General features: G+C 44.2%; 1 protein-coding gene across 1 annotated transcript in view; it reads left to right on the top strand.

Moving 5' to 3' along the window:
* Positions 1-23,497, top strand: part of BFSP1 (beaded filament structural protein 1) — a 68,975-nt gene that overhangs the window by 16,274 nt on the left and 29,204 nt on the right. The window contains exon 2 of the mRNA XM_077485935.1: positions 4,462-4,522. Coding sequence (XP_077342061.1) covers positions 4,462-4,522 — 61 coding nt within the window. The remainder of the gene's footprint in view (positions 1-4,461; positions 4,523-23,497) is intronic.

Raw genomic sequence — 23,497 nt, 5'->3', positions numbered from 1 at the left:
TTTGTTTATTTAATTTGTGGTTGGACTGGATGGACTTCTGTCTTTTTCGACCTGGCTACCCATGTATCCTACCATAACTCCTTGCTATCGTTGCAAGCACGCATCCTGGCATAACTCCTTACAATCGTTGCAGGCTCGCATCCTGGCATAACTCTTTGCAATCGTTGCAAGCACCTATCCTGGCATGACTCCTTACAACTATGGCAAGCACGCATCCTGGGGAACTCCTTGCAAATCGTTGCAGGCACGCATCCTAGCATAACATCTTGCAATCGTTGCAAGCACGCATCTTGGCATAACAGCTAAGCAATCATTGCAGGCACGCATCCTGGCATAACTTCTTACAATCATGGCAAGCACGTATCCTGGTGTAACTCCTTGCAATCGTGGCAGGCACGCGTCCTAGCATAACATCTTGCAATCGTTGCAAGCACGCATCTTGGCATTACATCTTGCAATCGTTGCAAGCACGCATCCAAACACACGTTCGAGCACAACTCCTGCAGTCTTCGCAAAGCACATGCGGTAACACGAATTTCTCAGAGTCACTACGAACACATCTCCAGTGACAAACTCCCGTGCCATTGTCGCAAGCACATGTTTAAACACAACTTTTGCAATCGTGCCAAGGCTCGCGACTTAGCATAACTTCTTGCAATCATTCTTTGCTAGCACATTCTCAGTGGCCCACAAACTGGCTACACGTTGTTTTCAGCAGCACTTAATTGGCCACTTGTCTTCTGTGGCTTTTCTTACAAGCCATTCACCGTTCCCTGTCTGTCATCTCTCCCTTAGGACAGTTGAGTTCAACTTCCGTCCTGCCCCGGGATCGTGTTGACACACGCAACTGGCTTCTTCTTGTTACACAGTCAGGCTATACCTAGCCAGCGTTCAGCATTTCTTATCCTTACAGGACCCGGAGAGCCATCTGTCTTACGGCCCATACAGTAAGATCGCCACTACGAGGCATCTAGAGGCATCAGCCCATAGCCAACGGCATACACTCGCCCATCACATCTGCCATCTTTAGGGACACATAAAATCCTCGCACATTCCCCAGTCTAGTCATCCAAGCGGCCATCTACCGGGCCCTTTGTGGTTTTCACGGCCTACCCAGTTTATCGTTAGTAGCACTGGCAGCCAAGTGCTACACAGACACCACCTGACGAATGGTCAAAATCTACAATACGGGCCATCCCCCAGGGTCAATCTTTATGTCACGCCTCCTGGTCTCCCTCTCACGGACGCAGGACCCCTCTTAGATCCTTAATTTAGATGCCGTAGCATTAGCAGTCCTATCTATGTCGGAAGGTCCCTTACTGCATGGATTGGTATAGCGATGTTTATACCATCTACGATGCCCCGTCACCCCTGGTAGTGACGGATGCCGCAGCCTCCACAGGCTTCGCTGCAATTTTTGGCCACCACTGGCTTACAGAACCATGGCATCAGGGATACTCCTAAACCCCGGGTTTACCTGGACTTCCTCCCTCTTCAAGCTATACCTGGTCATGACAGCCTCTCGACTCTGGGGTTATGTCAAGACAGGACAGGCCATGGCTTTCACCACCAACAACTGGGCCGAGGTTGATCTTGTTGATGAAGCTAGGTCAGGACCGCTCTCGGTTAGGTCCTTCTACGCAGCCTACACCTCGACCTCGGTCCATACCGTGGTCACTCTTTAGTATTTGAGCACCCTTGGCAGCATGTTGGCCTGGGTCCCAAGTCACGTCATTGAGAGACTAAGCAGTTGGAACCCTGCCTACCTCGCCCAGTACATCCCCAATCCTCGTGTGGAAATGGCACAAGCATTCACCAAACTCGCTCATCTAATTAAGCTAAAACGAATAAAACTACACCCCTACCTGAATGTTTTTGCCCCCTTATTTTGGTCTACCGACCATCAGACCAGGGCACACTTCAGGTCCATTTCATGTTGTTAATCTTATGGTAAAGTCTATTGGTTCATATCCGTATCGGCCATAGGGCTTCGACCATAAGTAGGAAGGCCAGTATGGTGGCCTGAATTTATGGGAGGAGCCCGGAGGGTATTTAACCAGCCCGCTCGCCTGTGGTCTTTGTCGGTTTCCGGTGCGCGGCACCCACCCTCCCATCCCCTTTTCAGGGCATTTCTCAAATTCATTTCTCTTCACAATATATTAATTTCTAATCAAGGGTATGCCCCCTTATTTTGGTATACCGACCATCAGACCAGGGCACACTTCAGGTCCATTTCATGTTGTTAATCTTATGGTAAAGTCTATTGGTTCATATCCGTATCGGCCATAGGGCTTCGACCATAAATTATGTAAGAAAATTCACCCAATAATTAGCAGTATTGATTAGTATAGACATATATATAAAAACTTCAATTATGCATATATAAAAAAAGTGACAAAAAAGTTATAGCGAAAAAGGTTTTTCGAAGACGAATAATTGGCAATGATTCAATTGACAATAAGTCTATTAAGGATCATGTATCCAGTATCGAAAAACAGGAAGGAAAAACTTGGACCAAATAGATCAATCTGAATTAGGTTTTAAACTTAAAAGGGGATCACGGTGAGACAATCTAAGTAGGAGTGGATACGTTTCTACTGTGTCCTTCCTGAGATAAATCCCTTGAGAAAAGGGGCAAACGAAATAGCTTAGTTCAAACCAGGATATGTGGTAGCGTTTAATTAAAAAATCCATCTTTGCTCGTGTTGGAGAAGGATCTTATTCCAATCTCCTCCACGATTGGAAATGTGTACACTATCCAATATGGCAAAAGAAACCTTGGGCATCTTATAATTATGTATGGTGACCACATGACGTCCTAGGGGGAGATAGTAATTCCCAATCTCCATACTGTAGATGTGTTTCGCTATTCTTGTATGGAATTCTAATTTCATTTTCCCCACGTAGAACGCGCCGCATTCACACTCCATGAAGTATACGACCCCCCGCATTTGGCAATTAGCAAAATGTGCAGGGCGGAATGTTCTACCATTTTCTCGTCTGATGTATCTACAGGAGGAACAGTGGCTACACGGGAAGGATCCAAGGACTGAGAAATGTCTAGCTCGTTTTGTCTCATCCTGATATTCGCTTTGAACTAATTTGTCACGCAGAGAAGTAGCTCGTCTATAGGTAATTGAAGGATGTGCTGAAATGAGATCTCCAATTTTTTGGTCATCCTTTAGGATTGACCAGTGTTTCTGAATAATGTTGCGGATATTAGCATGTTGCTTGGAGAATCGAAGTATGTGTATGCCGTGACCTCTCCGACAGCATCTACAGTAAATATCTCCTAAACAATTCCTGTAGGTAAGCCTTTTTATAGGCTTACCTATAGGTAAAAATCATGCATGAGAGTTTACTCACACTTTAAGCACATGGCACTTTTCTATTGTTGTGACTTAAATGAGGATCAGATCACACTGTATGGCAAATTACTGCAGAAAAACTGTTAATTCCAAGGGGCTCATATACTTTTTCTTGCCACTGTATATGCAACCAAATCTAACCCTCAGAGATAACAAATTACATGCGAGGGGACTGAGTTGAAATAAATGTGCATCTGTCCAGCAAGCATAGCATGTAGTTTATGATGTTATTACATGGTTTTCTATTTATTACTTGTACTGCTACTCATTTTTTTAAGTTATACAGGGACAAAATCATCTTGGCTGGGATTTGCAGTTTTTTTTTGGGCTTCAGTTTTGTTAACTGCAGGATTACCAGTTCCAAGATCCTCTGCTTCAAGACAGGAAGGTCTATCTCCCTCTAGAGCATTGATGTCGAACCTTAGCACCCCAGATGTTTTGGAACTACATTTCCCATTAAGCTCATGCACTCTGCAGTGTAGTTGAGCAGCATGGGAAATGTAGTTCCAAAACATCTGGGGTGCCAAGGCTCGCCATCACTGCTCTAGAGGCAGGAAATGCTGCAATGCCCTTGTTCATGAGAAAAAGGGGGAAATGAACATTCTATGGAATTTTTTTTTTATGTCTCCTCTTCACCCTTTCTTGGTAACCTGCACCTGGCTAGATAGAAAAATAGATAGATAGATAGATAGATAGATAGATAGATAGATAGATAGATAGATAGATAGATAGATAGATAGATAGATAGATAGATAGATAGATAGATAGATAGATAGATAGATAGATATGGATATAGATAGATATAGATGTATTTAAGTGTGTGTCTTTTGCAGCACTAAACAAAATCTGGAGTAAAAAGTGATGAGATGATCAGAGAGAAAAATTAGAGAAGATCCTTTACTAGGTGAATTTAACTGATCTTTCATTTATGATTGTATAGAGTATATTTGCAGATGGTTTTATATAAAATAAAAGGTTTATAATATTGGAAAGAAGATGAAATCACCAATTTTTTTTTTACCCCGCGTTTTACTGCTATGTTTGAAAAAAAGTTTTTGGGGAGTCTTTAGTCATGTTTTATTTTTGTTTACAGATACCAAAATGAATGTGAGTATCAGCAACTTCTTAAAGGAAATCTTGAAAGACTAAATAAGGTAAGACAAGTAGGCCCAGCCTCCAGTGTGGTTTATATAACCACTTCAGCCCCGGAAGAATTTACCCCCTTCCTGACCAGAGCACTTTTTCCGATTCGGCACTGCAACGCTTTAACTGACAATTGTGCGGTCGTGCGTCATGGCTCCCAAACAAAATTGATGCCCTTTTTTCTCCACAAATAGAGCTTTCTTTTCGTGGTATTTGATCAGCTCTGCAGTTTTAATTTTTTGCGCTATAAACAAAACAATAGCAACACTTTTTAAAAAAACACATAATTTTTTACTTTTTGCTATAATAAATATCCCCCAAAAAATTTAAAAATGGCAATAAGCGTTTATTGGTTGGTTTGTGCCAAAGTTATAGCGTCTACAAAATAGGGGATCGTTTTATGGCATTTTTATTGTTTTTTTTTTTACTAGGAATGGCGGCGATCAGCGATTTTTATGACGGACACATCGGACAATTTTGACAATATTTTGGGACCATTGGCATTAATACAGCGATCAATGCAAAAAAATTGCATTGATTACTGTAAAAATGGCACTGGCTGTGAAGGGGTTAACCATTAGGTGGCACTGTAGGGGTTAAGTGTGTCCTAGTGAGTGATTTTTACTGTGGAGGGGGGGCTGTGTGTGACACGTCACTGATCAGCGCTCCCGATTACAGGGAGAGCTGATCAGTGACAGTGTCGCTAAGGCAGAATGGGGAGATGCTTGTTTACATTTCGCATTTCCCCATTCTTCCTCACCGTGAGATGATCGTGGACATCGGGTCCGCAGGACCCGCGATCGCGGTCATGGAGATCACAGCACACGCGCCCGTGAGTCGCCACTTAAAGGGCATGTACAGGTACGTTAATATGCATGTATGTTCCCTTCTGCTGCTGTATATCTGCGTGAGGCGGTCGGGAAGCAGATAAATAGTCTTTTCACTAATAATTTTGAAACACCACATTTTTTTCTGTTGTTTGTGTTTACTCAAAATATATTTAAATGTGTTTTATTTATTCTGTTTGCAGATATATTTAATATTACAAAACAATAGGATATTCAAATACTGCTTGACAGTATATTACCAGTTATATACAGTATACTGTGGGCTAGCTCATGGAATAACATTGCTATCTGATCCAACAAAAATTAAAATTTTTAAATGTCAAACTGTTTCCCTGGAAATCATTAGTCACTACAAATGCATGCTCTGGCAGATGTGAACACAATTTCCCTGTCCATCACCCTGTGTGACTGTTCACAATGATACATTGATATATATTTAAAGAAGGAAGAAAAGATGTTCACTTCAAAGAGTTTAGTGAATAAGGTGAAGCTGTAATGTTTCAGTAATCCAATCTCTTACAAGCAAAAGTTATGTTTTTAATTTGCAAGCAACTGGGTAGTTAAAGCGAACACACCTTAACCTTCTTTACTAAGATAAGGAAACATACATTTTGAAAAGGGAACATTAATTTTTATAAGTGAACATTTTCTATTCACTTTAGTAAATCAACCAATATCTCCTAACAGCTGTTAACTAACATTTGTTTTCTCTCTCCTAGAAAATCAGTTTGTTAATATTTGACAGTCTATGATATATTTCAATTGCATGCAGGGCCATTTTTAAGGCAGGGCAAAAGGGACAGCTGCCCTGGGCCCTGTCATTGTTGTGGGGCCCAAAGCAGCTGCCTCATACTTGCCAACTATCCCAGTTTAAATTCCCTTGCCCCTTGATGTTTTAATCCTGTACTGTGTCCTGATATCTCAGGGTGAAGTGCTGCTACTAATGCTACCCAGCTCTGCCCTATTGTTTTGTACAAATGACTCACCAGCAGACCCTGTGTTTACATGTAAATAACCGGCAAGCATAAGTAAATAGTGGCATTCATATGTAAATAGCTGCATCCGGTGGCGTAGATATGTAAATAAAGGCGACATTCATATGTATATCATGCCCCCTACAGTGAGGAGAAGATGTGCTATAATCTCTTGCAACCAATCAGTAAGCAGTATTACTGTACAGTAATCTCTAGCAACCAATCAACAAGCAGAAATCATGCTGTAACCTCTAGCAACTAATCAGTGAGCCGTAATGTGTGCTGTAACCTCTAGCCACCAGTCAGTGAGTGGTAATGATACACTGTAACCTCTGGCAACCAATCGCGACCGCTGCCTGATCTGATACAGGAAAGCTATTTCTAAGTCTACCTGCTATTTATTGTATGTCTTAGAGCAGGTGGAGAGCAAAATTGTATTTTGGGGGGGCCCAAGAAAACATTTGCCCAAGGTCCAATCAATATTAAAGACGGCCCTGATTGCATGTATGCATAAAATGAACCAACTATTGTCATAGTTTGTCAAATGTTTGTCAGATCAGACAATAGAAAAATATAATCTGTGGGAAGCGCTCTTGGTCTGTTCACAGAAGATGTTACACACAGAAGGGTTATTTACTAAAACTTGCAAGTGCAAAATCTGGTGCAGCTGTGCATAGAAACCAATTACCGTATATACTCGAGTATAGGCCGACCCGAATATAAGCCGAGGCCCCCAATTTACCCCCAAAAAACTGGAAAAAATTATTGACTCGTGTATAAGCCGAGGGTGAGACATGCCTGTCCATCCCTGTGTGTCCGTCCATCCCTGTGGGTCCATCCATCCCTGTGTGTGTGTCCATGCATCCGTGTGTGTGTGTGTGTGTGTCCATGCATCCGTGTGTGTGTGTGTGTGTGTGTGTGTGTGTGTCCATGCATCCGTGTGTGTGTGTGTGTGTGTGTGTGTGTGTGTGTGTGTGTGTGTGTGTGTCCGTGCAGCCTACCTGTGTCCAGCCTGCCTGTGTCCGTCCTGCCTGCGTCCCGTCCAGCCTGCGTCCCGTCCAGCCTGCGTCCCGTCCAGCCTGCGTCCCGTCCCGGCCCGTCCCGGCCCGGCCCGTCCCGTCCCGAGCCAAGCCTCCGTCCTTCAGCTCTTCGTCGGCGGCCATTCTAGGATTCAAAAGCCGCGCCTCCGTCGGTGATAGGCGGAACACTCAATTTCCCACTGACTGCTGTTCCGCCTATCGGATGTCCGTGATAGGCGGAACACTCAATTTCCCAGCAGCCTGTGTTCCGCCTATCACGGGCATCGTCTCATCCTCGTCCGTAGTACGAGGATGAGAAGATGCCCGTGATAGGCGGAACACAGGCTGCTGGGAAATTCAGTGTTCCGCCTATCACAGGCGAAGGCGGAGCCGGAGGCGCGGCTTTTGAATTCTAGAATGGCCGCTGTCTGTCTGCTCGACACGCTGATCGAGCGGGCAGACAGCGATGACTCGAGTATAAGCCGAGGGGGGCACTTTCAGCCTCAAAAAAGAGGCTGAAAATCTCGGCTTATACTCGAGTATATACGGTAGCTTCCATGTTTTATTTCTTAACCCCCCTGACGGTCTTCCCGAGTCTGGCTCGGGGTGGAATTTTTGTACCATTAGCGGTAACCCCGAGCCAGACTCGGGACTGCATCGCTGGATCCAGGAGGATGCTTACTTACCTTCTCCCTCGGATCCAGCGTTGTCTCCCCGCTGTACGAGCGAGCTGTGTCTCGCTCGATCTATCACGGAGCCGATCTCCGTTCCCTGCGAGCGTTGCGACGCACGGGGACAGAGATCGGCGCCAAATTCAAAAAGTGAAACACACAGTATACATACAGTATAATGTAATCTTACAGAATACATTGCTGTATGTAAATATTTCACATCCCCTTTGTCCCTAGTGGTCTGCCCAGTGTCCTGCATGCAGTTTTATATTATAAAAACTGTTCTTTATGCCTGAAAACTGGAGATTGTCCATAGCAACCAAAACTGTCCCTTTACATCAAAAATGGTTTTAGACCAACTAGAAAATAATGATAATAAATTGGAATCACTCGCAGAATTGAGTGACAGCGATTTGTGGGGAGATCCGTCATCAAATATTGAAAAGTAATGACTGTGACAATTCTGCAACTGAGCAAATTTCAGTGTTTTTGATTTGATTACATTATTGAATCATTTTTATTATTGTTATATTATTATTTGGTACAATTATTTATAGTTATTTATTATATTATAATTTATGATTTCATTTTTCAAACTTTATTATACCCGGGATGTCTGCTAGACTCTGGTTTGGACAGATTTAAGAGAGTTATTCCTAAGAATTACAGGACTACAATATAAAACGCCAAATTTTCATGCAAAATAATTGTACCGCTTTTAGCACCTAAAATCCAAAATAATCGTACCGCCAGGGAGGTTAAAGTGATTGGAAAACGATCCATTTCGTTTAAAATAAAAATGAAAGGAAAAACATTTGTGTATAGATATAAAAAGAAAATATACTTTCCAACATACAAGTCAGCATGTTCATTGTTTATATGGAGGAACTCCCCGCCACGCATTAAATATACACGTTTAACACGCCCCAAACTCAGAGGTGGTATTGGGCTACCAGACCTCTATAACTATTACTTGGCGAGCCACCTTACTCGACTTGTCGATTGGCGCATTCATGAGGCGGGTAAGCTCTGGGTGACACTGGAGAAATCTTTTACGCATCTCCCTCTTAGGTCCTTACCCTGGGTTCCCTCCCGACTTTGGCCTGTAGAGGTCGGGGCGCACCCAATCATCTACCCATCTTTAGAAGCCTTTAGAAAGGCAACAAAATCGGCTGCGCTCTCCTCTGTGCCCGGTCCCCTGACACCCTTAAGGGGGAACCCCGGCTTTACACCGGGTATCTCATCCTCTTTTCTTAGACAGGCGTGGCCACAGGAGGAAATCCTGGCTCATCAGTTCTTTGCCCGAGGAGCCCCCCGCTCCTATGAGGATTTAGTAGCGACGCCCCCCTCCAATTCCTTTCCATTCTGGATATATAGACAGATCCGACATTTTCTCTCCACTCAGGCGACGACAGAGACTTGGACAAGACACCTGACTCCATTTGAATCGATCTGCACGCGTCTCCCCCCACAAAGACACCTGATCTCCGGTATCTATGAGATACTTATGGATGAAGTCCCTAGTTATTCGGACCCAGCTCGTGTAGCTTGGGAACGTGACCTTCAGGCACCTCTCACAGACGATAATTGGGCCCTTATCAATGAATACGTCCACAAGGGATCTCTTAATGTTGCCATCCAGGAAAACTGTTATAAAATTGAAACGCGTTGGTATAGGACTCTTTCACTTCTACATAAGTTTTCCTCCTCCATTCCAGATACATGCTGGAGGTGTAAGAAGGCGAAAGGAACCATGCTCCACATATGGTGGGAATGTGAATGCCTCGAGCCATTCTGGAAGGAGGTGCATGAGCTTATTGCCCACATAACCACTTATACTTTAGATTACTCTCCAGCACAGTACCTCTAAGGCCGCGTACACACGCGCGGACTGTTGGCCCAACTTTGTCCGTCCAACAGTTTGAGCGAACAGTCCGCTCAAACTTAGCATGGACGGACATGGCCACACACGACGAACGAACAGTTTGCTGAAACCGTGCGCGATGACATGAACGGCACGTACGACGGGACGCAAAATACGACGTCCTATACACTGCATTATAACTTTCGGCTTGAAAATCCTTTCTGAGCATGCGCGGAACTTAGTTTGACGAACAAGCCTACACACGGGCGGACTGTTCGTTGAAACAAGGTTTCAGCGGACAGTTTTTCGGAATTTCCGTAAAACCTTGTCCGTCCAACTGTCCGCTGAAACTGTCTGCTGAAAGCCCACACACGAGCGGACTGTCCGCCCAAACACTGTTCAGCGGACAAGGTTGGGCCAACAGTCCGCGCGTGTGTACGCGGCCTTACACCACACCCACCTGACTAAATCTGAGTACTATAAGTCCCTCGCCATGCACATGGTAAACGCGGCGAGATTATGCATCCCGGTGCACTGGCGAAGTACACACACTCCAACAATAGGCAAATGGTTTTTGAGGATTTCCAGGATAGAGGAAATGGAAGAACTAGTACATATTTCTCAGGAACGTATTCAAAAATTTACAACAACATGGGCCTGCTGGCTCCACTTTAAATCTACGCAACGCTTTCAGACCTATGGCACTTGAACATTAGTTGCTGCCGGAATATACCGAGGGGGTTGGCCCGCTCTGGATCATGTATCCTATGGGCATAAGACCTTGATAGCAATTATACCTTACACCCCCCCTTCCCCCTCCCCTTTTCCATCCCCTGTTCCTTTTCTTGCTCCCTATTCTCCCCACCCCTCTTTTCCCTCTTCTTTCAATATTCTTCCCCCCTCTTTAAAACCTATCCTCCCTTCCTGCTCGTACACCCCCCCTTCCCCCTTTCTTTTTCTTTCTTTTTTTTTTTTTTTTTTCTTTTTTTCTCTTTTTCTTTCTCTTTCTTTCTCTTTTTTCTTCTTCATTCCTCACTTACTTTTCTACCTTTTCTCCTACCAAGTATGACAACGTAAACCCCCTTCTGGTTTTGAACTGTTAAGAGGGATTCCCAACGGGCTTAATATCCACATCATTAACATACTTCATGCCGCTGCCCTGGAATCTCTGCAGATAATGTTTCTTGTTTTCTGTTCTGAACGTATAAACTGTTATGTGCAAAATCTAATAAATAAATAAATTCTTTGTGGAAAAAAAAAAAAAGAAAATATAAATAACTTTTTTTTTTATAAGTGATCACATTCCCTCTGTTCTCAGCTGCATAAGAGCTGGTGAGAGGAGAAGCAATGTTACACGGAGCTTCCCAGAAATAAGCTGTGCGGCCGTGATCATTGGAGGAGAGCAGGCTGAGTTGCCAGCACAGCTAGAGAACTGACAATGCTGTGTTCTCCTGCTTAGTGTGGTCAGTTTTTAATTGGAAAGTAGAGGGCCTGACAGGAATACCAGGGGTTACACACAAAGGAAGCAATACAAGGTGAACAGGATACTTTTTCATACAAGTACATGGTACAGCAGGCTCAAGTCAGGAATATGAAATGTTGGGGTAACAAACACTTTAACTTAACAAGTTGAAGTTAGAACTGGCCATTGACACCACGACAGTGACGCCTTGACATCAAGGGTGACGCAGCACATCCTGCCAGCGCAAGCCCCCTGCAATCTAGTAGGACAGCAGGAGCCATCTTAGAGAGGGCAACTGGACAACATGCTGGTACAGTGTCACAGCGCTATGGCGCAACAGCAAGTAGACTTTGAGTCTGAGCTCCACATCCCCGATACAGGATCTGACCAACACGGACGACCTAGTCTGACCATTGTGAGCTGATTACCACTGGACTGGCTCCAACTAGGGGCACTCAGGAATTTACTTGTCTTTGGACTACCCGGTATCCTGTCCCTGGTTGGGCGGGCGGACCACTTGGTTCTTGTCTGATTATATCATATACAGTGCTGTGCTACTGTCCTGAATGTGCATTTAATGGTAATTGTGCTAACCTTAATATTCTGAGCCCCCTCTGGATAAAATGGCTTAATCTAACACTAACTGTCTAAGTTATCTACACTCCAGGGTTCATGTGTATATACACAGAGTGATGCCTTAACAGCAGGCCAACTTTTTATCTGTCAACCCTGTTATATCTGGAACAAGGGCATATACTACTGCTGGAAACTCAGGCCTCCTTGTTCACGCATAGACTCCACATTATTTAGGGGTCCCATTGGTGGTCATTAGTGGTAGGAGGCATCTGGGATTCCAATGGTGCTTGTTACTGGGAACTATATGACACAATTACCTACCTATTACCCCAGATGAATACCCCACTATGTGTGATCGGTGTATGCTTGATAACTGGTGTGATGTAGTTGCTATTTATATAGACAACTTTTTCTTTTTTAACTCTGTAGTAGTCTAGGTGTTTGGTGGTGGGTAACCAGTTTTTGCATTTTTGTAATATATTATCTACTTTGTAATACATTTCCCAATTAAGCTGCTTGGTCCGCCTGTAACTTTCTTTTCAGGAGTTTTCTTACTCCTGGTTTTTCTTTTGACTTTATTATTAGTTACGTATACCGCACCACATTGGTGAGCAAAATCTGGGGAAACTGCACTGGCTTATTTAATGAGCGGTGTAGCGTCTACATGCTAGTGAGCTAATGGTGGGTTTTTCTATTTTTGAAATTAGAATTGATTAGGTACCATACACAGCTGTACCAGATCTAAGTGTACCAGTTTTAGACAATAAGACAATATATGATGATTTACCTAAGATAGACAGAAAAATGGTTATAACTCATATCATCTATCTATATAATTATATAATATATATAATTATATAATCTATCTATATAATTGTCCCCTCTATACATTGTATTACACAGCTATATAAATCGTGTATAATAATAATAATATTAATCTATTGTTACAACTTGCTGTATATAATGATTATTGTCACTAGGGATTTCTACATGGAACTGTTTGCATGTTTCAGACCTATGTTAGAACTGCTGTCAAGTTTTCATTGCTGTTGATGTCCTATTTAGAGGAATTCACTCTCTCTGTTTGTCTTAGTGACCATTGTTACAAGGACTGATAGTAAGGAAAAAGCCAAAATTTGTGAATAAATAAATATTGTCCAGTTGGGACACCTTTTTTTAGTAACAGCTGTCTCAGGGAGGAATTCCCCTAAATTTCCTAGATTTCTTCTAATTTCCTGTTTGGCACTAGAAGGGAAGGGAAATCCCCCAAGTGGGAAACAAACTGAAAAAAAATTAACAGATAGTGGAAACCTCACTTAAACAAAGATATTGATAAAAATGGAATGAATCCAGAGACGGGTGACAAAAATGGTGAAAGGTGTGGGGGATAAAACTTATCGAAAGTGACTTCAGGAACTTAATATGTACAGTCTGGAGGAAAGAAGGAAAAGGGGAGACATGATTGAAACTTTTAAATGTATCAAGGGGGTGAATAAGGTTCAGGAAGGCAGTCTTTTCAATATGAAATCAAAATCAAGAACATGGGGACATGACCTCAAACGAACTGGAGGAAAGTTCAAAATGAATCTTAGAAAGTATTATTTTACTGAAAGGGTAGTTGATGATTGGAATAAACTACCAACAGAGGTAGTAGTGAGACAGTCAACAGTAAATGGCTTCAAAGATGTTTGGGATAAACATAGATTTGATAGAAACATAGATCAATAGTCTGACAACAAGGTTAATGAAAAGAAACCCAAAAATAAAAATAAATAAAAAATAAATAAATAAAAATAAAATGGGCAGACTCAAAGGATGATTTTCTCCTTTCACTTTTTTATGTTACCACAGCTCAGAATAAGGTATGTAACCTAGCATCATGTAAATCTACTGGTGCTTTTTATTCCAGCAGTAGTATTTCATAGGGTTTTAAACTTACCTAACCTGGCCATTTTTTGTCTTAATTTTGGATAGAGTGGGAAAGTGTTTAAATTCTTGTTAGTACTTTCTGTCTGTGACTAGGGATGAGCTGAACACCCCCCTGGGCCAGTTTGCAGCAGAATATGCGAATAGACCGAAAGTTCGCATGAACATTCGGACACTGTTAAAGTCTATGGGACCCGAATGTGAAAAATCAAATGCAAATTTTAAAGGCTAATATGCAAGTTAATGTCCTGAAAATTTTTGAATCTGTTTGTAATTTGGAACAGGTACATTTTGTAAGTGTAGCTCCAGACAAAAAATACAATTTTAAGCTTTTTGGATAACATAGGGAAGGGTTATCCCCCTGTAACATTTGTTTTGCTGTCTGTGCCCCTGTTCAGAAGATTTCACCTCACTTTCTGTCCCAATGACAATTGGATTTTGAAAATTTGGGGTTATTAGGATACTGGGGCGGATGTTTTGTCAGCTCTGCAGGGGCAGGCCGAGAGCTTGGTTGACGCCACGCCAGCTTAAGCCAGAAATGGTGGTTTGTGACAATGGCACCAACCTCCTCTCCGCCCTCCGACAGGGACAACTGACCCATGTGCCCTGTGTAGCTCACGTCCTTAACCTGGTGGTGCAGCGGTTCTTGGGCAGGTACCCCGGCTTACAGGATGTCCTGAAGCAGGCCAGGAAAGTCTGTGTGCATTTCCACCGATCATTTAATGCCTGTGCTCGACTGGCTGAGCTCCAAAAGGAGTTGAACCTGCCCAAGAACCGCCTTATATGTGACATGCCCACCAGGTGGAACTCAACGTTGGCCATGCTGCAGCGGCTGCACATGCAGCAGAGGGCCATCAATGAGTACCTGTGCGACTACGGCACCAGGACAGGGTCAGGGGAGCTCGGTTTTTTCTCACCACGCCAGTGGGGCATGATCAGGGATGCATGCACTGTCCTGTCACCGTTTGAGGAGGCCACAAGGATGGTGAGCAGTGACAGTGCATGCATCAGTGACACTGTACCTCTTGTCCACCTCTTGGAGCATACGCTGCGTGGAATAATGGACAGGGCACTTGAGGCAGAACAGAGGCAGGAAGAGGAGGACTTCCTTGCCTCTCAAGGCCCCCTTTATCCAGACAGTGTTCCTGCTGTGCCACCCATCACACAGGATGAGGAGGAGGAAGAGGAGGAGGAGGGTGATTGTGTCAGCATGGAGGTGGAGGCTGGCACTCAGCATCAGCAGCAGCAGCAGTCTTGTAGGGAGGATTTACAGTCCCAAGAAACCTGTGGACTTGTACGTGGCTGGGAGGAGGTAGCTGCGGATCATGTTGTCCTTAGTGACCCAGAGGACTCCGGACCGAATGCCTCAGCTAACCTACGCTGCATGGCCTCCCTGATCCTGCAAAGCCTGCGGAAGGATCCTCGTATTCTTCGGATCAAGGAGAGGGACCATTACTGGCTGGCCACTCTCCTTGATCCACGGTACAAGGGTAAGGTTGCCGACCTTATCTTGCCATCGCAGAGGGAGCAGAGGATGAGACATCTCCGGGAGGCCTTGCAGAAAGGTCTGTGCAACGCGTTCCCAGAGACTGGGAGGTTACAAACTCCTGGTCCTGGACAACGTGTTGCTGAGGCATTGGTCAGAAGGAGCGGCGGAGAAGGTGGCCGTCTGACTGATGCTTTCAGACAATTTTTTAGTCCGCAGCCCCAAGGTATGATCAGTTCCAGCAACCATCGCCAGCGTCTGATTTACATGGTGCAGGAATACCTAGGGGCAAGGTCAGACTTGGACACCTTTCCCACAGAAAATCCTCTGGCTTACTGGGTCTTGAGGATGGATCACTGGCCAGAGCTTGCACAGTATGCAATTGAGCTACTGGCCTGTCCTGCATCCAGCGTTCTTTCGGAACGCACCTTCAGTGCTGCTGGTGGCTTTGTTACCGATCACAGGGTGCGCCTGTCCACCGAATCAGTTGATCAACTGACCTTCATCAAGATGAATCAGTCTTGGATCACCCACACCTACCAAGCACCTGAAGCTGATGTAACCGAATAATTTTTTTTGAAATATCACATCCCTTCAAGACTGCCTATGCTGATGCTGAGTGACTGTCCTGTTATGTTGATTGTCTATCCTCTTCCTCCTCCGCTGATATGTTGGAAGAACATTTCTGGTTCTGGGTGATGCCATCAGCCCAATTTTTCTGCCCCTATTTAACAGGGGCGTTTAAGTACAATTTTTGATGCAATGCTTTGCAGCAGGGCTAATTCCTGCAATAAAACTAGAGTATATGGGAGAGGTTGCAGTGTGGTGGCACCAGCACCAGTGCCTAAGGCCCAATTTTTCTGCCCCTGTTTAACAGGGGCGTTTAAGTACAATTTTTGATGCAATGCTTTGCAGCAGGGCTAATTCCTGCAATAAAACTAGAGTATATGGGAGAGATTGCAGTGTGGTGGCACCAGCACCAGTGTCTAAGGCCCAATTTTTCTGCCCCTGTTTAACAGGGGCGTTTAAGTACAATTTTTGATGCAATGCTTTGCAGCAGGGCTAATTCCTGCAATAAAACTAGAGTATATGGGAGAGGTTGCAGTGTGGTGGCACCAGCACCAGTGCCTAAGGCCCAATTTTTCTGCCCCTGTTTAACAGGGGCGTTTAATTACAATTTTTGATGCAATGCTTTGCAGCAGGGCTAATTCCTGCAATAAAACTAGAGTATATGGAAGAGGTTGCAGTGTGGTGGCACCAGCAGCAGTGCCTAAGGCCAAATTTTTCTGCCCCTGTTTAACAGGGACATGTAATTACAATTCTTGATATAATATTTCACAGGAGGGCCCCTTCCTGTGCCCACCCAGAGTAACGGTGAGGACTTATAGTGTTGTGGCACCAGCACCACAACCACCAAAGGTCAATTTTTCTACCACTGTTCAACAATGGCATGTAATTACAAATCTTGTTTAACAGGGGCGTTTAATTACATATTACAACTGCTGCAAATACATGGTCTACTGGTCACATGTGTCACAATTCCTCCAAGATCCATGCCTCATTCATTTTTATAAATGTGAAGTAGTCAACACTGTCGTGAGCTAGGCGAGTGCGCTTATCGGTCCCGATCCCCCTTGCTGTGCTGAATGTCCTTTCGGACAGGACACTGGACGAGGGGCAAGCCAACAGTTCCATTGCAAATTGGGCAAGCTCTGGCCAGAGGTCAAGCCTGCCCACCCAGTAGTCCAGGGGTTCATCACTTATCAGAGCGTCCACATCGGCCGCTAACCCGATGTAGTCTGACACCTGTCGATCTAGGCGTTCCCTGATGCTGGACCCGGATGACACCTGTCGATGGGTCAGCTGAAAGAATGACCTCATATCAGAAGTCACTAACACATCTTCAAACCGCCCTCTTCTTGCAGGCGCTGTTGGATTGGTACCCGCAACTCTTTCTCTGGGAGTGGGAATTCCTCCTCTACCAGTGCACGCAAAAGCAGAATGCAGCATTTCTCGAAGCAAGGCCTGGAAGTGCTCCATTCTGACAGCCCTCTCTGACAGTGGTAACACTTCCGCCATTTTGTGTTTGTACCGGGGGTCTAAGTACGTTGCCACCCAGTACTGGTCCTTGACATTTATGCTTTTTTTTACGGTGGTCCCTTTTAAAACACTGGAGCATGAAGGTCCCCATTTGCACTAAACTGGAAGCGGTGTGGTGGCCTGGCTCCTGTTCATCATCCAGGATAATGTCGTCCTCCTCATTCTCCTCTCCCCATCCACGCACAACAGGGATCTCAGAAAGGTTTAAAGCATGCTCTTCTTGCTCCTCCTCATGCGCCCCGGCACCATCCTCCTCTGACTCCTCTTCAGACTCCTGTTGTTGACTTGTCACAGATAGAGTAGCCCCCCCAGGGAATTCATCCAGCATTGCGACTTCCTCATCTTCCTGCTCCTGCTCCTCCACAGCTTGATCAATGACAATATAATATGCTTTCTATAGTTGAAAGAAAGTATATTATACGTGTACAACCCTATATACTGTACACCTATACCAGTCCGTAAAAGAACCTTTGTGGACCTAGTAGCTAGTGATTTGCAGACTGTCCCTGCTCCAAACACCAAACTGTCCCTCCCTACACTGATAAAAGACAGCTGCATAATCGGTCAGCAAGCACTCAGTAGCACAGCAGTCAGCAGTGCACCATAATATACTTGAAAGAAAGTATATTCTAAGTGTATTACAACCCTATATACTGTACACCTATACCAGGCCTTAAAAGGACTTTTGTGGGCCTAACAGTAATAGCTAGTGATAAAACTGACTGTCCCTGCTCCACACAGCATCCTGTGCCTACACTGACAAAAGACAGCTGCAGAATCGGTCAGCAGTGCACTCAGCAGCACAGCAGTGCAAAAGAAAATATTTTGTATCTTTGAAAGAAAGTATATTATAAGTGTATTGCAACCCTATATACTGTACACCTATACCAGTCCTTAAAAGGACTTTTGTGGACCTAATAGTAATAGCTAGTGATTAAACTGACTGTCCTTGCTCCACACAGCGTCCTTTCCCTACACTGACAAAAGACAGAATGTAAAATGGCCGACAGATCAGGTCTATTTATAAGGTAGGGGGTATGTCCAATTGTCCATGTGCTGAAATGTCTCAATTGGCTGTCCTGTACCCAATAATGGATGTGTCATGGGTCAAAGTTCTTCACAATGTAAACAAATATGGCCGTCAGAAGTCCGTCGGTTTGGCGAATCGCGAACAAGCAAAATTTGCTGCGAACTGACCGCCGGGCGAACCGCAAGGCCATCTCTATTCCTGCCCACAGTCAAATGATGTCCACAGGAGGGATCTCCCGACCTGGGCGGGCGTCATATAACGTCCTGGGCTTCCTGGCCATCTAGGGGGTGCCCAATAACAGAGCAAGACTGTGGATCTGTGTGTGCAAACACACAGATCCACGTTCTGTCAGGTGAGAGGAGGTGAGATTATTGTGTGTTCCCAGTACAGAGGAACACTGATCGGTTTCCTCTCCTTGTGAGTCCCCTACAGTTAGAATCACTCCCTAGGTAACACATTTAATGCCTTGATCGCCCCCTAGTGTTAACCCCTTGCCAGCCAGTGACATTTATACAGCAATCAGTGCATTTTTATAGCACCGATTGCTGTATAAATGTGAATGGTCCCAAAATAGTGTCAAAAGTGTCCGATGTGTCTGCCGCAATGTCGCAGTCACAATAAAAATCGTAGATCGCCGCCATTACTAGTAAAAAAAAAGAATAATAAAAATGCCATAAAACTATGCCCTATTTTGTAGACACTATAACTTTTGCGCAAACCAATCAATATACACTTATTGCGATTTTTTTTAACCAAAAATATGTAGAAGAATACTTATCGCCCTAAACTGAGGAAGAAATTCCTTTTATTTTTAAAAAAATTGGATATTTATTATAGCAAAAAGTAGAAAATATTGTGTTTTTTTCAAACTTGTTGCTCTTATTTTGTTTATAGCGCAAAAAATAAAAAACGCAGAGGTGATCAAATACCACCAAAAGAAAGCTCTATTTGTGGGAAAAAAAGATAAAAAATTTAATTTGGGTGCAGTGTTGCATGACTGTGCAATTGTCATTCAAAATGCGACAGCTCTGAAAACTGAAAATTGGCCTGGACAGGAAGGGGATCAAAATGCCCCGTATTGAACTGGTTAGCCTCTTACTTACTGGGCACTCAAAACCCCCTCCTGCACAGACCAATTTTTAGCTTTCAGCGCTGTCACAGTTTGAATGACAATTGCACGGTCATTCTACACTGTACTCAAATGACATTTTTATCATTTTTGTCACACAAATGGAGCTTTCTTTTAGTGGTATTTAATCACCACTTGGGTTTTTATTTTTTGCTAAACAAACAAAAAAAGACAGACATTTTTGGAAAAAAAAACAAGTTTCATAAGAGCTGTGCACCGCAATAGTCCCTGTGCTCCCTCTTTTCTGTTGACATTTCTGGCTGGGACCAGATTTTTCAAATATCTATTCCATGTTTCATAGTTTGTTATAAAATTTTGCAAACAGGTAATTTTTCTCCTTCATTGATATTCGCTGATAAGGCTGCACTGATGGGCACTGATAGGTGACACTGTGGGCACTGATGGGTGGTACTGTGGGCACTGGTAGGTGGCTCTGGTGGGCACTGGTAGGTGCCACTGGTTGGCAATGGTAGGTGGTACAGGTAGGCACAGAAGCCTCTTCAGAGGCTCTCCATGATCAGGACTAATGTCCCTGTCACAGCCGCTGGTGATCGGCTTTTTTTTTCTCCTCACGCTACCAGTGTGAGGAGAAAGAATGGCCAATTCCCGGCTCTGTTTAAATCACATTGGCTGACAGCTGATCATGTGGTAAGGGATTGGGATCGATCTCTGATCAGCTGAGTCTCATAGACTCGCTGATCACAGAGCTTGCAGCGCGCCCTACAGGGGACACGTAGGCCGCTTGAGCACAGGAGGACGTCTATGAACGCCCTCCCAGCAAATTAGGTCCACACTGTAGCCGTCTTTTGGCTATAGTGCGGATGGGAGGTGGTTAAGGTAATGTTTAGATTTGTTTTGATCACTTTTTTAATACACTGAATGAAGCGTCCCTGTAATTTGGTAAAAGGAAAAACTCCATTAAATCATAAGCTGCATATCCATTTCTAAACAATCTCCATTAGTTAAAAAAAAAGTTACAGCATATCATGTATTTAAGAAAATTTGCTGTTTCAGAATACATTTAATAAATACATACAGGTGAGGCAGGTTTTCAAATATAACCTCTCACCATTTTCTTTTTTATTTGAAGCCATTTGCAAGCTATACTGGGAATATCAAGAATCCTGCCATGTCAAACCTTCTTTTACTTCCTGATCAGATTAGATTAATAGTGAAGGAGAAAATTGCGCTACTAATATCAACCAGCTGCCAGAATCAGCAATAGGACTAATTGCATAAGAGTATAATGGACAAGGGAGATGCAGCGCTTAAAATTGAGTATACAACAGATAACTGTTCGGTAACATATTCAATGAGTGATCCTGGAAGTGAATCAATGATAATGTGAAAACCTTTAAAATACTATAGCAACATGCTATGTATAGTGCTAAATGCATATATAATAATTAAAATAGCCTGAAGCATACAAACTGATGTGATAACACAGATAAGTTAAACAGACAGATGATGATGTGAGAGCACCAAAAGCTGAAAATTGGTCATTGGTTATTAAGGGTGTTTAAGTGCCCAGTGGTCAAGTGGTTAATTGGATCAGTGGACCAATATGACTGCAACTTACTCTTTTTAGTTGTGCCCATGAGGAGGGATAGGCCCAGGAGGGTCTTAAATTTGGAAACCGTAATTGGTTTCCATTCCCTGGCAAGGGTCAGCTGGGGATTAGTGGCGATGAATTGACCATCATATAAATTGCTTTGGTCTACAATAGATCGATAGATTAGAAATTAAGTGGCATAAAATCAACTGTTTCCACCTGAATTCTGAGTTGGCCAGTGAATGGGGGAAGTACGGGTGCTTCAGAAGTGGTGGGCTCCCAATTAGGATTGGCAAATGCAGCAGGAGGAGCACTATGGGCTCGACGGCCTGTCTTTGTCTTCTTGGTGGCAGCAGGACTCTACTCGTGCTAGCCACCTTGCCAGCTTGAACTGCACTTATGGGACTTCCCACGTCACTACGTGATACTGCAGTACTGTATGTATGACCAGGATGTACTAGCCAGTTCACCAGAAGGATGAGCGGCACTAGTACTGGTTCTCTGCTCCATACGAGGGACCTGCGGCTCTTGCACCTCAACGACAGCAGAAGAACGGGGTCTGGTACTCTATTGTCAGAGCTATCTACAGGTTCGTATTCTGAGCCTGAATCTGGCACATGAGTGATTTTCTCTTCACTATCTGTCATGCTCAGAAACGTGTAGGCCTCTTCACTGCTATACCTTCGATTTGACATTGTGGTCTCTAAATTTACTGGTACAGTAGTGAGACTCACAGGTAAAAAAAAGCTCCTGACTGTTAGCGACTGATTCAAAAGATACCAAAAAACTTTTAGCGTTCGCAGGGATCAGGCCTGACTCTGTGAACTCTGCAGTTATGTGTTTAGTGTTTTATAAGTGACAGTGACAGTGATTGGTTGATACTGCACTTGGGTGGGCTGCGCTGGGCTGAGCTGGGCAGAGAGCCTAAACGCAGGTGCTAGCAGGTATCTGGGCTGATCTCACTAACACTTTTTGGGAACCCTAAACTGCTGGGGACACTAATATAGTTCTGATCAGATCAGATATTAATCTGTTCAGACACTATACTACTAAGGGAGGCGTATGGTGCATGCGTGGGTGTTAGCACTACTGGCACTAATCTGACGCTGCCAGGGATGACGCAGACCCCAGCTGATGCTAAAATCTAACTTTGATCACCCGCCGGGTGATCAGGGGGTTAAACTTTTATTGGGTAAAATACGGCGGATGCCCTGACGCTATAAAAAATAAACTAGCTAAACTGCGTCACCTGTGACACTTATACAGTGATCACTGGTGACAGGGGTAATCAGGGGGTTAAACCTTTATTGGGGGGGTTGGGGGGGTCCCTAGACCTATCTGGGCCTAGGACTAATTACCCTAATGCTGATTTTTGTCACTAATGACACAAGTACAGCAATCAAAAAAAAAAATCAAAATGCTGTACTGGGTAACACAGTGACAGGTGATGAAGGGGTTTACTGGGGGGGGGGGGGGGTGATCGGGGGGGTGAATTGTGTGCCTACGTGACCTGAAGTCAGTGTAGTGTTGGTGCACTTACTATTAGATGTTATCTCTCCTTGGTCTGGTACGGAAAAGAATGTCACGAGGAGAGATCACTCCCCCAGTTACACGATGGGAAGAATCTCATTTGCCATAACCGATCACCAGATCCAGGTCAGATTTAATTGGCCTGGGCCTGGAGAGTGATTGGTTCTGATTGTTGCGGCTGCGGAGGGGGTGCTTGCGTGCACCCCCCCCAGCAGCCGCGTGCAGGACATAGTATTACGTTGATTCGCCTGCCCGTTCCATTCTGCCGCAGTACAACTGAGGCGGCTGGTCGGGAACAGGTTAAGCCCCACATCCAATCACTGTCCAAATCTTGCTGCCTCAAGCTCCGCAACATCTCCAAAATATGCCCCTTTCTAACCAATGACACAATAAAGCTCTTAATTCACTCTCTGGTCATCTCTTGCCTTGACTACTGCAACACCCTTCTCATTGGCTGACCTCTAAATAGTCTATCCCCCTTCAATCCATCATGAATGCTGCTGCCAGACTCATCCACCTTACCAATCGCTCTGTGTCTGCTACTCCTCTCTGTCAATTCCTTCACTGGCTTCCGCTCACCCAACAAATTAAATTCAAAATACTAACAACAACTTACAAAGCCCTCCACAACTTAGCCCCCAGCTACATCACTAACCTAGTCTCTAAATACCAACCTATTCGTTCTCTTCGTTCCTCTCAAGACCTCCTGCTGTCTAGCTCCCTCATCACCTCCTCCCATGCTCGCTTCCAGGACTTTTCCAGAGCATCTCCAATCCTATGGAATGCCTTACCCCAATCTGTCCGATTATCTCCTACTCT

Source organism: Lithobates pipiens, unplaced genomic scaffold (genome assembly GCF_037356315.1).
Source record: "Lithobates pipiens isolate NorthernLeopardFrog02 unplaced genomic scaffold, aLitPip1_a1.2 Scaffold_18, whole genome shotgun sequence".
Classification (NCBI taxonomy): domain Eukaryota; kingdom Metazoa; phylum Chordata; class Amphibia; order Anura; family Ranidae; genus Lithobates; species Lithobates pipiens.
The sequence above is the reverse complement of the archived record's forward strand: the minus strand, read 5'-3'. Positions and strand labels throughout refer to the sequence as shown.